Source organism: Perca fluviatilis, chromosome 17, assembly GCF_010015445.1.
Source record: "Perca fluviatilis chromosome 17, GENO_Pfluv_1.0, whole genome shotgun sequence".
NCBI lineage: Eukaryota > Metazoa > Chordata > Actinopteri > Perciformes > Percidae > Perca > Perca fluviatilis.
Genome location: NC_053128.1, coordinates 30,235,143 through 30,250,943, shown reverse-complemented (window position 1 = coordinate 30,250,943; position 15,801 = coordinate 30,235,143). Strand labels below are relative to the sequence as shown.

The window sequence follows — 15,801 nt, the reverse complement described above, 5'->3', positions numbered from 1 at the left end:
ATACAAATTGAATTCTCTGATTGTGTCAGGTTAAGTTCTAAAACATCAAACCATCAAACTCACAACAGATGATTTTGTGGAGACAGACGCTCTCGTAGTTTCATTCTCCTTCTCGGCATTTCATTCATACCTGTGCAAAGTAAACAAGAAAGTAGAGTAGCATCGACTTATGACCATTTTAGGACAAGGGAAGAACGTTTCTCATTATTTGAGAACATTAAAAGTAACCCATCAAACACTCAACAGAAGATTTTGTGGAGACAGACACTCTTATAGTTTGATTCTCCTTCTCTGCATTTCATTCGTATTTGTGTGAAGTAAACAAGAAAGTAGACTCTAGTATCGATTTATGACCATTTTAGGACAGGGGAAGAAGGTTTCTCTTTGTCTGATAACGTTAAAAGTAAAGTTAGGATTATAAATGCACAGCTTTTACTTGTAATGGAGTATTTTTACATTGAGGACCTGAGTACTTCTTCAACTGCTGTCTGTTTCACACACAGCACATACTGTAGAGTCTCGCTGTGCAGAAAGAAATTGTTTTTGACTATTTTATTTTTATTTTTTTTAGGTTGCTGCTTTCAACAATGGAAAAGGACCCTTGCCTCAGAGAGGGAGAGACATGTGGCACAGTAACTTTGTGAAAAGTCCGTGTTCACCGTCCAGTTTCATGATCAAGACTGGACTTATGAAGGCGTGTTTGAGACTATTAACTGATCTACATTTATGCTGGCTTTATGATGTGATCCACATGTACAGCTAGGGCTGCTCAATCATGGAAAAAAACATAATCCCAATTTCTTTATCGAAATCGCAATATGGTCTAGTGCAGGGGTCACCAACCTTTTTAAAACTGAGAGCTACTTCATGGGTATTGAGTCATACGAAGGGCTACCATTTTTATACACTCTTCTGAAATAACAAATGTTATTTATTTATTATTTATATATTTAGTTATATACGATTATTAATGATTAATGATACTCATCTATGTGAAGACACTGATCATGTTAATGATTTTTCACAATAATGACTTAACAAGGTGGGAAACAGATAATATCAATATTCAATTTTCCTTTTTAGAACAGGCCTGAGGGCTACTCATGTGGTCCTTGGGGGCCACCTGGTGCCCACGGACACCGTGTCGGTGACCCCTGGTCTAGTGCAATATCCAAATGGCAGGGGGGGCCTATTTGTTAAAGGCAAAATATGTGTCAAAATACAAGTCATATCATACAGACTAAAGAAAATGTCTGTTTTGTATAGATCCTCACTAAAATCACACTATAATCATTTACTTTTTTTTTATTTTAATATTTTTCTATGAAAATGAGAATAACGATACAAAAATGATCGTTCCCTCTAATATCGTTAATCATATTTCAATCGCAATATCCGTCAAAATAATCGCAATTCGATATTTTCCTCACATTGTGCAGCCCTAATCACAATTATTTTGGTCAATCTTAAAATCAGGATTGTTTTCATATTATGACTTTTGCAAAGATGTTGCATTTATTGAACCTAAAAAAACAACAAATCAACAGTGAAAACACCTCGAACTGTGATATTTCCCTTGAATACTTTTCCCTTTTGAACTTTTTGAATTCCCCTTAAAATAAAAAAATCTTTTGAAAACAAGTAACAAATGGAACACAAATAAAAGAAAAACTAAACTAAATTTATGTCAGAAATCTGTGTCATCCAGAACACAAGACGATATAAGAGTTTGCTTGCAAAACGTAATGTGCAAAAAAAAAAATTCTCTCCATTAAATAGTTTTTTGCTGTAATAAAAATAGATTGATAGATTGCACAGCCCTACATGTAGCCACAGGTTAACTCTACCCCAAGAAAATAATGGGTTGTACATATCAACGCAAGAAAAATCTGAAAGGTTGGTGTTATTGAAGGACTCTTTTCTGTCCACAGTCACCGACCCAGACGTGGAGGTGGGACGTGATCTCCAAGCAGCTGAGCGCTCTGGCCAAGAAGACCGCCGCGAGCGTCGATGATGTGAAGGTACGTTGTAGCACCGGTGGAAGAAGTATTAAGGTCCTTTACTTAAAAAAGTACAAACACCCCACTGTAAAAATACTCTGTTACAAGTAAAAGTCCTGCATTGAAAATGCAATTTAAGTAAAAGTATGTAAGTATCATCAAGAAAATGTACTTAAAGTATTAAAAGTAAAAATCCTCCCATTTTAGAAACTGGAAATGATCCAAACAGTTCTGTCAATCGACTAAGTGTTTAATCTGCTCATAATTTCAGCTGGACTTGTAGGCCGTTATATAGTTGACTAGTTTAATTTATAATAAAACATCGTATTTTATATACTGTAATGTGTTTTGTTTGCAAAAATCTTAATTTGTAAAGTAACTAGTAACTAAAGCTGTCAGATGAATGTAGTGGAGTAAAAAGTACAATATTTCTCTCTGAGATGTAGCGGAGTAGAAGTAGAAAGTGGCATGAAAAGACTCAAGTAAAGTACAAGTACCTCAACATTTGGACTTAAGTACAGTACTTGAGTAAATGTACTTAGTTACATTCCACCACTGCTTGTAGGTAGAACTGCAAAGATTAATCGATTAGTTGCCAACTATTAAATTAATCACAAACGCTTTTATAATTAGTTTGAATGACTATTTATGATTAAAGTTAAACTTCTCTGATGCCAGCTTGTTAAATGTGAATGTTGTTCTAGTTTCTTCTCTCCTCTGTGACAATAAACTGAATATCTTTGAGTTGTGGACAAAACAAGACATTTGAGGACATCATCTTGGTCTGAGCCACATTTCTCTGACATTTTAGAGACCAAACAACTAATCCATTAATCGAGAATATGATCGACAGATTAATCGACAATGAAAATAATCCTTAGTTGCAGTGCTAGTTGTAGGATGTTATTAATATAAGTTAAACAGTTAAATACAATATTATAAAATAAAAAAGTTTACAGTCTATTTCTCAACTTGTTAGTGCAAACTTCAAACTAGCAAGCGATAATATTGTCTTATTGTTACACTAATGCACAAATCTTTGCATTTTGCACATCTTTGTTTTATTTTCTCTTAAAACGGATGTATTTTACATACTTTGTATTGTACATTTCTATTTTCTATTTATGATTCTCAACTCTCTTAACCTAAACCTAAACCTAAACCTGATTCTAATCTGTATGCAAATAACATAAAATGTACTTTTTCAAACTCTCACCAGGATGCTATCATCAAATATAACCCCAAGTATAAAAGTCAGTGGTCCTTTGATGCCCTCTCCAGCTTTGTTAAGGTTAGTGTCCATGTGTTTACTTCAAATCATTCAACCGTCAGTTTAGTGTCTAAACCCTCTAACAATAGAAAATTATACTTTCCTTCTAGGTTATCCCGAAAGAAGAAAATAACTTCTCTAAACTGTTTTCAAAGATTGCTGCGTTGGCCTTAAAGCTGCCTGAACTCCTGCAGAAGGTATGAAACAGACTGGCTCCAGTTCACTCAACAGTTGGTCTGGTTTTGCGGTGTTTTAAGAACGGCAACCAGTCCGGTGCATGTTGCCCCCTTCGCTACGGTAAACAACAACGACAAGAAACTTTGAGCTAACGAGCTACACGCTGAGTCAAGTTTTAAAGTGCTCATATTATGCTTTTTGGCTTTTTCACTTTCCTTTATTGTGTTATGTATCTTTTTTTAATATAGGTTTACAAAGTGAAAAAGCCCAAAGTCCACCCCAAAGGTACTAGGGGTGTCACGATACCAAAAATTCATAGTCGGTGCCAATACCAGTAAAATAACACGATTCTCGATGTCGAGTTCGATACCACGGTAAATCTAAGATTCCATGTACTTGAACTTGAAACATGAACTTCTATATTAAAATATTTGAAAAATATCAACATGTCATAACAAGACATACAAAACATGTGCAATAGAGCATAGAACAACATAATAAAGGGCCATGAATGGTCATAGTGCAACAACTAGTGTCCCCGGACACATTCCAGACTTCTAGGCATCTTTTCAAAAGGTACTGGGCAAAATCAACTACAGTGTTTCTAACAGTAGTGTGACCAGAGACGTTACAAACCTCTGGTGAATATTGGAGATGGATTTGAAAGATGGAGACAGCTTAGATCGGCATCACTTTACTGGCCGTGTCTCAATTAGTTTTTGCGAGTAACCAACTTGGGTAACGTTACTCTAGCTGTATAATTCAATGTGAGTACACCAATGTCCCTTGTAGCTGTGATAAATTAGCCTGAAGCTAATGCTTAGCTACCTGTTCAGGAGGAAATTAGCCAACTCGGCGTCCTTTTAGGCTCTAACCTTTCTCCATCTTTCAAATCCATCTCCAATATTTACCAGAGGTTTGTAACGTCTCTGGTCACGCTACTGTTAGAAACACTGTAGTTGATTTTGCCCAGTACCTTTTGAAAAGATGCCTGGAAGTCTGGAATGTGTCTGGGGACACTAGTTGTTGCACTATGACCATTAATTGCACTTTATTATGTTGTTCTATGCTCGATTGCACATGTTTTGTATGTCTTGTTATGACATTTTGATATTTTTCAAATATTTTAATAAAGAAGTTCATGTTTCAAGTTCAAGTACATGGAATCTTAGATTTACCGTGGTATCGAACTTGACATCGAGAATCGGGTTATTTTACTGGTATTGGCACAGACTATGAATTGATACTGAATTTTTGGTATCGTGACACCCCTACCTCCAAATACAATTATGAACCTGAAAATGAGCATAACATGGGCACTTTAAGAGAAATTTGGATGGTGCAACATGGCAGGCCTGCTTGGTTCTTTCAGGGAATGATTGTAAAGATTTACAAAGAATATGTCCACAGCATTTACTCTTTGGAACGTTCTAGCATGTTTGCCCACCAGTTATAGAAAAAGATTATTATGCCGGGCGAGATAAAGACACATGACACCAGTTTGCCCCTCATTTAATATTATATGTGGCATTTTCTTTTGCGTGGTGCAAATGTTCCACCAAAACAAGATCCTTCCCGAGACTATTTAGCAGAGCCGTTGTCGCTGCGTCCCGAGCTCAGCGCCGCCCAAAACCATTGTGATTGGTTTAAAGAAATGCAAACAACCCAGACCGTTTTTTCCCCCCTCCTCTCCCAGAATGCATGTGCGATGCAAAACTGCTTTACGGTTCACTCGCACTGATGATGATAGTGAAGTGTGTGTCCGTGTTTTCAGGGAATCCCGCTGCTTCGGACCGGACACCCTGCATCCATCACTCTGTCACAAGCTCAGATCTCCTGCCTGCTCGCCAACGCATTTTTCTGCACTTTCCCTCACCGCAACGCCACACATCACAGCGCAGAGTACCACAACTACCCCTCCATTAACTTCACCAGGTCAGGAAACACCCGTCACAAACGGTTTTGTTTGTTTTGTGTTTAAAAGCCCTTCTAGGGACAGGCATTGGATACTAGCAATAGTTATTAATGCTGGGATGCTGTACATTGGAGATGTTTTTGCACAAATGCATCCGTCCCTATTCAAATAAACATGAAATTAAAATGATTGCAGCAAAAGTACTTACATTCTGTGTGCTGCCTGTACGTTAACGCTTCATTCTCTCTTCATTCTGCATGCAGTCTGTTTGGACAGTGGTCACAGCGGAAGAAAGAGAAGCTGAGGGCCATCATGTATTACTTCCAGGTGGTTACAGATGAGAGTGAGTTGATGCTAAACCTCCTCTTCCTCCTGATTTGTGAGACATGTCGGTGAAGATCTGTGACTGTTGTTGATGTCTTTGCAGACACTAAACCAAAAGGACTGGTGACGTTTGAGAGGCGCTGCCTTCAAGAGAGAGACCAGACCGCGTCCGAATGGAGAAAGTAAGTAAGAATAATAGTCATATTATTTATAGAGACTACTTAAAACACAAGCTTCACACAAGATGTACAATTTAAATCAAGAAGTGATGAAATGTGATTAAAATGATGATAGTTAGTGATAAAATAACAAAACAAGGTCAGGTAAATAAGATAAAAGACATTCAAAGATACATAAAGGATCATAGACTTTAGTGGAAGCAGCTAGCTAGCCATTCGCGGGCTCAATAAACATTTCCATTGCAACAGCGAGCTCCACCAATCAGAGATGTCGCTGTTACGCTTAGGATTTTGAGTAGTTGTAGTACCTCTCTGTGACACTGCAAATAAAACATGTTTTTCTTAAAACAAAGTCAAATTTATTTGGACTTCTGGCTCCTACAGGAGCATAAGCCTTCGTTTCATAATCTTGTAGCTCATGGTCAGTCGACCTTGGATGGTTTACACATTATGGCTATAATCAAAATACTTACGGAGAAAACGAACAGGATTATCACAGGGCTCTGCCTCGAACGCTGCATCCTGTTCTTGTTATACATCCATGGTATATATATTCATAAATTAAATTATTGGACACATTAAAATGTTGGCCTTGATGATGGCGCTAGATGAAAAGTCAGAGGATCACCGAAGTTATTACAATTCATCCTGAGGGGAACATGAATGATGAAGCACATTTCATCCCAATTAATCCAACAGTTGTTTATATACATATTTCAGTGAGGGCCAAACTGTTGGACGGATGATTGGCATCCATAAAGCCATGGAACTAGCATGACTAATAGAATGATTCCTCTGTATCAAAAACACAGCAGTGTAAATCACTTTAATTCTTTGTTGTTGTTCTTGTGGTAGCTGTCAGGAGAAGCCGCCCAAACTGCACGTCACCACACGCGGGACCATCGAGACCGAAGGCACAGGGTTGCTCCAGGTAAGAACTAGTCTGTATCCTTGACGTTCAACTCCCGGGATTGCTCCCAGGCTGCAGGAAATTCCACCGGATGCATGTCTTTTCCATTTCCTACCGCTTTCTTTGTGATGGAATTTTAAATTCGGTGGATTAATGAGGACTATTGTTGACAGTTGTCAGATCTCTGCAGGGTAAATTGAGACAGGTAGCTAGACCAATCTCAGTTTTCTCTCGCGGCTCTGTGCGGAGTTAAGCGCCGCTCATGACGATTCTAATTGGTCTAAAGAAATGCCAATAAACCAGATCCCCAAATGCTATTTGGAATAGCCAGACCCTCCTCCAGCGTGCTTTGAAGGAGGGTCCGGCAAAGCGAGACTAGGTAGGAACTGACGACCCCCAGCTGTTTCACTCCAGAACTCGTTTTATTTGGGGTGGCTTGTACCACATGTCAAAGTGGTCCGATAAGCAAGACACTAGACCCCAAAGTTTCTCCCTGGATACTGAGTATACAGTATATAGCTCTCCACCCATCCTAACACTATACACTGTGTGTGTATGTGAAAATTAAGAATAAAGTAAGTTTGTTTTTAAGTTTCTGTGTGTGTGTGTGTGTGTGTGTGTGCAGGTGGATTTTGCCTGCAGCTCTATAGGTGGAGGTGTCCTGGGCTCTGGTCTGGTGCAGGAGGAGATCCTGTTCCTCATGAATCCAGAGCTGATCGTGTCCCGCCTCTTCACTGAGAAACTCGCAGACAATGAGTGTCTGATTGTTACCGGTAAGGTAGCAAAGAAAGGATTTGTGGATTAATGGTAGGGGTGTCACGATTTCAATTCTAAATTGAAAATCAATTACTGTCGACCGGTGTGGCAGTTCGCTGAGGCGTCGCGTCGCTCGCTGTGGCCGAGCCAACCCCTTTTTATTGCCTTCCCCTCAGCAAACCCCCGGCCCTACTAGTGCCCTCTTTTGCCGTACGGACGAACACCAGTTGCCCGTCAGCGGGGCGGATGTTTTGACCTATACTAAAAAGGAGTTGCTTTTGACGCTTCCCTGATTAATTTAGTTTATAGAGACACACACGCCCTCCGTCTAAGGAGAAGCGCCCTCGCCCGGATCAGGGAACCCAAAGGCGAGACAAGAGGTTAGATACACACTACACCAGACGTCCCCAAAAACACGGGCTCTTATCCCCCTGTATATGACAAGCACTGCCCGAGGGGATCTTTAAAACCAATGATTTTTCTTTAGTACTCACGGTCTCAGCCGTCCTCCCAGGGTCACGGAGGTCCCTTCCTTCTCAAGGACGCCCGCCTTGCCCTTCTTGGTCGCCCGACTGAGAGAGGGGGGTGCTCAGAGGATATGACCAGGCCGCGCGGATAGGGAAATGCACTCCTAGGAGATAACAGGAGGTCTGCATGTCCAAGTTGATCCCCGCCGGGAGGCTACTCTCCACGGGCGGTTAAAGAGGAGTCGCTAACCCCCGTAAGGGGGGAAACCCCACCCGCTTGACAGCGGGCTGTACGATCCCAGAGAAAATAAAGAACTGGCAAAGATTGGCTCCCCTAGTCTAAAATCAGACTCAGGTGATTTTTATTATTTTGTGACAAAAGCAGAAATTAAAAACAAGTGGTCCTTTACAAAATAAAACAAAAAATACAAATAAAGATAAAGCCTCCGCTCTAACAGAGGTATTTAAGGCTGCTTCTCTTTTCCTCCTGGCCCTGTCTCTCCCACACTCATAAACGAGCAGGTAATCTCCTTCTTCGATGTCGAAGAGGGTAAATAAATCTTCCCCACAACGCAGCGAAAATAGCGTCTGGGTAAAAACTAAGGGAGAAGAACACTTTTTGGCCTCTGTATAACAGAGGTATTCGAAGCTGCTTCTCAGAGATAGTCTTTTTTCTTTTTTTTCCTCCCTTACACTCAGCGAGCGCAAGGGAACCCCTCTCCAGCTGGGAGAGTGATAATGAATCTTCCCCAAAACACAGAAAGTGCAAGGGTAGATGGAGAAGGCTTCATGGTATCCCGATGCCACGTAAAGCACTCGGTAAAAGAGCCCGAAAGGGAGCCCAAAAGGGAGCCCAAAAGGGAGCCCAAAAGGGACCCAAAAGAGGGGCTCACCCGAAAGGGGCCGCTACTCGGCAAAAACACTCATATTTATACACAAAAAACATTTTACTCCTCCCAAAGTTATCAAAAGGGACGTACTATATGTACTTCCCTATCCTTGTAAGGTAATGTAGGAAACACTTCACAAATTACGTTACAGTAATGAACTTCATGAACTCTGCAGATCGTGTGCTGTGTATGGCCACACACGTGCCTTCAAGACGCACACACACACAGCTGCATGCACCGGTCAAGGCCGCAGCTCCTGCCTGTGCTCTTCTTATCTGTCTAGGTGCTTTCCTACACTTTACAGTTTCTCAAAGAAAGCTCTTTCTGCCCTAAAATGCAAAAACAGATCTGTATGTAAGCAAAAGACAGATTAATATATAAGCAAGATATATGTTATTTTTTGGGGGGTTTCAACACACACTCTAAGCAATGATATAGTTTGCTTTTCAAAACACATCTATCTAAGTGATTATATGGTTATCTTGTTAATACTGACAACGCTATATATGTTGTAAAGCAAGAAATGACATGGATTCTGCTATTTCTTTGTTTTTGAGTTTTCATCTGGCCTCGCGGACAACATTACAATGAGCTTTCAATTTTCGACTATTGAAATCGTCGATTCCCCCAGTATTTCTTTCTCTGTCCACACCCGCCCAGTTGCGCACGTCTGAAAGAAATAGCCCAGCTTACTTGCTGATAGCATGCAGCTAAATATACAGTTGATGTTTGCTTACCGGCTGGTAGCATGCAGCTAAATATTCAGTTGATGTTAGCTTACCGGCTGGTAGCATGCAGCTAAATATACAGTTGACGTTAGCTTACCGGCTGGTAGCATGCAGCTAAAGACACAGGGTTAGCTTAGCAGTAGCCTGCAGCTGCTCTGAACTACCGAACTAGAAAAAGAAAATCCACCTGCTTTCCTGAAGTCACTGTGTGGCAACATTTTGTCCTTCCCTGTGAGTAGGTTATGGAAACAAACAACGAAGGTAAAGTACGTGGGCGCCGACAGGACTCCATGGATCATTCATGTGCACCTTGTGAAACTAATGGTGCATTCAATTGCACCTTGTGAACTCTGAGAAAGTCAAACTGTTGTTGCAAAGTACTCATCTAGTGGCTCTGACTGTGGCATTGCTGTTTCTAATTAAAAAAAAATCAAAAGTCAGATCAAATTGTGACACCCAAAATTAATGAATTAATTATTGTTAATTTACACAAATAAATCAATAGTATTTTTGATAATTAACTAAAATGTGAGGATTTGCTGTTTTACTCTTGTTTTACATCACTGTGAACTGAATAACTTTGGGTTCTGTTCCTCAGGCTGTCAGCAGTTCAGCCTTTACTCTGGTTACGGTGAGACCTTTGAGTGGGCGGGCCCTTATGAAGACCGCCTCGACAGGTATGAATGCTTCTGGTTATGTCTCTTATCGTTGAATATATTTGGTTTTCTCACATTTTGGGTCTTTACAGAGACGAGTGGGCTCGGCTGAAGAGGCAGATCTTAGCCATCGACGCTGTGAACTACAAACACAGACGGGAGCAGTACAATATGCACCGCGTCATGCGGGAGCTCAACAAGGTCAGGTTTATCTGTGTATTGTTATTTTAACATTAACATATAATATGACAATACATACGAACATCATTTATTTAAATAAAAAGGTTCAGATGATGCAGTGGTCTTCACTTTGTTTCATGAGAGCCACACTGATAGGACCAAAGTTACATCCAGTCATAAGTAGCATGACTGCTTATCAATATGTCTTCCCTGAACATACAATATGCAATTTTTCTCTATTCTACCATCATGTATCTAACCATCGAGAGCACATTCGGCGTTAAGAGCTGGAAAGACCCAAACTAGCACCTCTGCAGTGAGTCAGTGTTATAGACGAAGGGCAGAGCAAGTTTAAACATATTTTTTAGTCTATATTTCCGACTTGTAATGCCACTGTTTGGGGTATTTTTTTAAATATAAATTATTTGTAATAGAACAGACTTAGGGTTATGTTATAGTGCTGCTTGTTTTTAATGTTTTTAGGAAATATCTGTATTGACCCGCGCGATCACAGAAGGCTTGTATCATGTGGACGCGCTGACAGTGTTGTTGTCATTACTTAGAATTCCTCATGGGGGCGACAGAAACTACACACTACAGCTTTAAAGCTTGGCGAGCCACAGGCTGAGATGATGCAACATTTACAATAAATCAAAAGAATTCCTGTTCTTGATCGTCCTTCACATACATGATCCATACATCAATATACAAGTTTTTCTTTTTCTAAACGGACTCTCTTGAAGTTCTATTTTGTCTTTTAACCAAAGAGGCTTTAATAATAATAATAATAATAATAATAATAATAATAATAACAAATATAGTTAAAACAAAGAGGCTATTATTGTAACCTCTTTGGTTTAACTTTTACTTATTTTTTTTACCATATTCCCTTTGAATATAATAAATAAATACATAAACTAAATCTATTTAAAAAATAAATCATAAAAATTATAAATTAAAAAATAATGAATAAATAGGTACAATTAAATAGGAAAGAAAATAAATATGGGAAATCATACAAAGGCAAATAAATAAAACATTATTATTATTATTATTGACTAATAAAACAAATATAAATTTGTCACATTTTACATATTTAATATACATTTGGGACATTTATGGAATATTACTTATTTATTGATCCACATTTGTTACTCTAGTGAGTGTTGGCAGCAGGCCTGTGTTGTTCTATGGTTATCATATTTACGTGATTTGTTTGTGTCCTTGAAGGCATACTGTGGATTTAAGGATCATGGGCACAATGAGCCCGACATCGCTACGGGCAAGTGGGGCTGTGGAGCTTTCAACGGAGACCCACAACTCAAAGGTACTTTTTTTAAAATGTCCATCAATCAGTCCGTTCATTAAAGTGACTACATGTAACTTTTTAATGTTTCTGAAGCTCTGTCATTTTTCACACAATGATCTTATATGACCTGTAACAGAAAACGAGACTAACAGTGCAAAGAACGCTATTATTATAAAGTTTTTAGTAAGTCCTCTTCCCGGGTCCAATTTTTTCCGTGAAGTCACAGAATGATTTACGGCAGGTAGACGGCGCTACAGTCCCATATTCTGACGGGTCACAGATTTCTTTGTAACACCAGAGAAGCCTGTGTCAGCGTATCCAGCCAGAGGAGCCAGGTAAAAGGAAGCAGGAGATTTCTTTATATAGCCCTAATTGTATTTTAATGCTATTTTAGAAGTTGTCTGTTGTAGTTATGGCTGATACTGGGGCAGGACCATCGCAGGAAAGAAGGAAATTAAACAAAGAACAACTAAAAGCTACGTGAAAGACAATGATAGCGTCGGACTTTAACAGATAGAGACAAATACAGGATTGTAAACGATTCCAAAACATCCCAGAATTGGCCCTCAGGTATTTAATATGTCTATTTCACGGATCGGGCCGGTCAGATCCTACAAATTAACATTCTGATTAAACACAGCTTTAAGCTTTTAAGATTATTTTTGGGGCTTTTTCCACCTTTAATTTTTGACAGGACAGCTAGGTGAGAGAGAGGGGGGGGGAAGACATGCAGGAAATTGTCACAGGTCGGATTCGAACCCTGGATCTCTGCGTCGAGGCATTAACCTCTCAGTATATGTGCGCCTGCTCTACCACTGAACCAACCTGGCCACCTTTAAGCTTTATTTTAATGACCGTCCGTTACATTCAAGCCATCACCAAATGAGTTGCTCCAAAGCTAATGAAGACTATCAGCTCCACACAGCTCTCTCTGGATCTCTCAGTCTGACTACGTTCAGAAGATTGTGGCGTCCGGAGACTTTCGGCGAGTGAAGATAATGACCTCTTCTGAAGAGTCCATCATGTTTTTTTAATCCTCCGTGTCCTCCTTGGTCGATCACAGAAGGCTTGTATCATGTGGACGCGCCGACAGTCTTGTTGTCTTTACTTAGAATTCCTCATGAGGGCGACAGAAACTACGCACTGTAGCTTTAAACTGACCAAAGTGCTGTACAAAAAAGCACTAAGGTGTTGTATTAAAGAACATTAAAATGTAAAAATAGAACCAAAACACAAAAAGAACATCCAACGACAACAAATAGACATGATGATAACAGATGGAGGGATTAGTGGGCTATTAGGGCTGCAAAGATTTATACATTAGTTGTCAACCATTCAATATTCGCCAACTATTTTGATCGATTAATCGGTTCAAGGCATTTTTTAGTGAAAAAAAGTAAAAACTTTTCTGATGTCAGCTTGTTAAATGTGAATATTGCTCTAGTTTCTTCTCTCCTCTGGGACAGAACACTGAATATCTTTGAGTTGTGGACAAAAACGAGACATTTTAAGAACAAGAGTCTCGGTGAATAAGATCCGTGACCATAACAGATGATGGCGCCTGACCTAAAGGAGACACTTACGTGATCTTTTTCTTCATGTTCAGCGGTGATCCAGCTGATGGCGGCAGCCAGGGCGAAGCGAGGACTGGCCTTCTTCACCTTTGACGATGACAAGCTGAAGCAGGGCCTGCAGCAGACGCACCACCTGCTGGTCACACAAGGAACTACAGTTGGTGAGAGATTTCAGGACATTTAAACTGTTCAAATGAGGTCTGAACGATTTGTTGGAAAAAAATTTAATTTTGAATTATTATTTTTTTGCCAGATATTGCGATTTCTTTTTTAGCTACTGTACATATTACACCTTCCTACGAGCCTGTTAAAATCCACAGTATAAATAAACAGTAAAAACAGTATAGCATAAATATAATAATGAAGAGGAATATAACAAAAAAAGTGACAATAAGTAACTTTTTAATGTTTCTGAAGCTCTGTCAGTTTTCAACAGTAGGGTTGGGTACCGTTTGGATTTTTCCGATTCCGATGCCGAACCGGTACTTTTAAAAACGATTCCGATTCCTAAACCGATTCTTGAAAAACTGAAAAATGACATCAAAGGAAGGCTTTTCCGTCCGTTTTGGTGAGCCCAGAGGGGAAAATATGGCATTTTACAAGTAGCTCTACATTTACGGTAGCTAGCTAACGGTAGACTACAGAGAAAGGGGGATGTTTTTACGTCCGTTTTGGAGCGACAGAGGGGGAAAATATTTCAGTCGACACGTTAAGTGGAACCGAAATGAGGAACCGAAATTTGCGTTCTGATCCGGTCCGATTCCTACCGGTTGCGTAGGTTTCGGGTACCCAACCCTATCCAACAGCAAACGAGACTAACATTTCTTCTCCTTCACAGCGAAGCTGTTTGGCCTCCTGGAGGACTACTGCGCTGTTCAGCAGGCGTCCAGCGGTTCACATGTGGAGCTGTTTGAGTTCATCGGGAACGCCGTGAGACCTTCCCGGAGTCAGCTGTGAGGACGGATTCAGGCCTGCTTTGGAATTTTGCACTAAAATTTAACCCCCAAAACAGAAATGAAGAAGCTACTTAATTACCTTTTTTTTTTTTTTTTTTTTGTAACTTTAGCAAAAGTAAACCTTCTCAATCATCACGTATGAAGCACTAGAAGTGTGCGGCAGTGTCTGTATCTGCAGAGACTCTGCCCTCTGCCTGGAGTCTCATTTTGGCCTCCATAAAGAGCCTTTTGGGCCCCAAGTGGACGTGTAACCCCCCCAGCCAATAAGTGTGCAGTATACCTCCGTGAAACAATCAGAAAATAATGTTTTTATTCACGGCTCATGTTCTTACCAGCGTCTCTCTCTCTCTCTCTCTCTCTCTCTCTCTCTCTCTCTTACTCCAGACAACTTTGAACGCTGTGTGTTTACATACATCAATAGAAAACCCTGCTAAGTACACCTTTTAATTTGATAGTTGACAGCGTAGCGATGGGACATACCAGACCTTATTTGGCATGCTTTTGGGGACATTATATCCTTTCTAAGAATTGTTTTCTGTGTTTGATTTGCATTCGGCCGGAAGGAGGAGAGGCTTTGGTATCCTCAGTTTATAATATTGTTTAAGTTCAGTTCACCAAGTTCGGTTGTATGTTTGCAGACTTGGAGCGCAGATCTTTATTGATGAAATAAAGGTCTTACTATTGCACCATCTCATTCTCCTGATAACCATTTATTCAGCCTAGGCATCAGAAAAAGCCCCGACAGCAGGGCTACGTTCAGCCCCGACAGAACGGAACAAACTGTTTGTTTGAACTGAAGCAAGGGTGCGTTGAACACCCTGCTGCGTGCACAAGAGAAAACAATTGTTCCAGATGTGCCAGATCTGCGCAGAATCGATCACCGGCGATCGGCGCCCAACGCGTACCGGTTAGATTTGTGTCCGACTTGATCCCGACTTGCTCCGCCGTCACGCACACGCGTGGGCAACGATGACCTCACACGATAAAGCCGGCCGCAGTTCCTAGACGCAGGCAGCGCAGTTGCTTTCCAGCGACTGCAAGACCCAGGCGGACCCAGGGCATGCTGGGAAACGCCTGGCTCTCAGCTGATCTAACAGCTGATTGGTTCAGAATCGACTCAACATGATAATGTTTTATATAAACTTTTTATTGATTTTGAATCGGAGGGATTTTAACTGTGATTTGTCTGATTTAAAGGCTTATTCTGTACAGAACACATGTTGTGAGGCTGATAGTTATGTTTAGAAGTCAGAGAGACTACATCTGTTCAGATTACAGATCATCTACAGTCTGTTGTTTATTAACATCAGCAATATATCGCATGTAAAGCATTTTGACAGCTATCTGTCATAATAAAAACATCTGGAGACTGTGTACAAGCTGATATATGGGTCGGATAACATTTTATTAAATGGGAATCGGACCACAGTGTTCCTGTCACTTCGTGTTCAGCCTGAAGGCTGCTGGAAACGGCCGGAAAACTGTCCGGCTTGAGAACCGGTTTTTGTCA

The 15,801-nt window shown here is 40.3% G+C and overlaps 1 protein-coding gene across 4 annotated transcripts in view; it reads left to right on the top strand.

The window, feature by feature from the left end:
• pargl (poly (ADP-ribose) glycohydrolase, like) overlaps window positions 1-14,980 on the top strand; it is a 28,446-nt gene extending 13,466 nt beyond the window's left edge. For all 4 annotated transcript variants that reach the window (XM_039779701.1, XM_039779702.1, XM_039779700.1 and 1 more), the window contains 14 exons: window positions 572-694; window positions 1,932-2,021; window positions 3,220-3,291; window positions 3,381-3,467; window positions 5,222-5,382; window positions 5,626-5,705; window positions 5,790-5,868; window positions 6,721-6,796; window positions 7,401-7,548; window positions 10,215-10,293; window positions 10,365-10,473; window positions 11,683-11,779; window positions 13,368-13,496; window positions 14,174-14,980. In XM_039779701.1, coding sequence (XP_039635635.1) covers window positions 572-694; window positions 1,932-2,021; window positions 3,220-3,291; window positions 3,381-3,467; window positions 5,222-5,382; window positions 5,626-5,705; window positions 5,790-5,868; window positions 6,721-6,796; window positions 7,401-7,548; window positions 10,215-10,293; window positions 10,365-10,473; window positions 11,683-11,779; window positions 13,368-13,496; window positions 14,174-14,292 — 1,449 coding nt within the window. In that variant the 3' untranslated portion in view covers window positions 14,293-14,980. The remainder of the gene's footprint in view (window positions 1-571; window positions 695-1,931; window positions 2,022-3,219; window positions 3,292-3,380; window positions 3,468-5,221; window positions 5,383-5,625; window positions 5,706-5,789; window positions 5,869-6,720; window positions 6,797-7,400; window positions 7,549-10,214; window positions 10,294-10,364; window positions 10,474-11,682; window positions 11,780-13,367; window positions 13,497-14,173) is intronic.
• The last annotated feature ends 821 nt before the right edge of the window (window positions 14,981-15,801 follow it).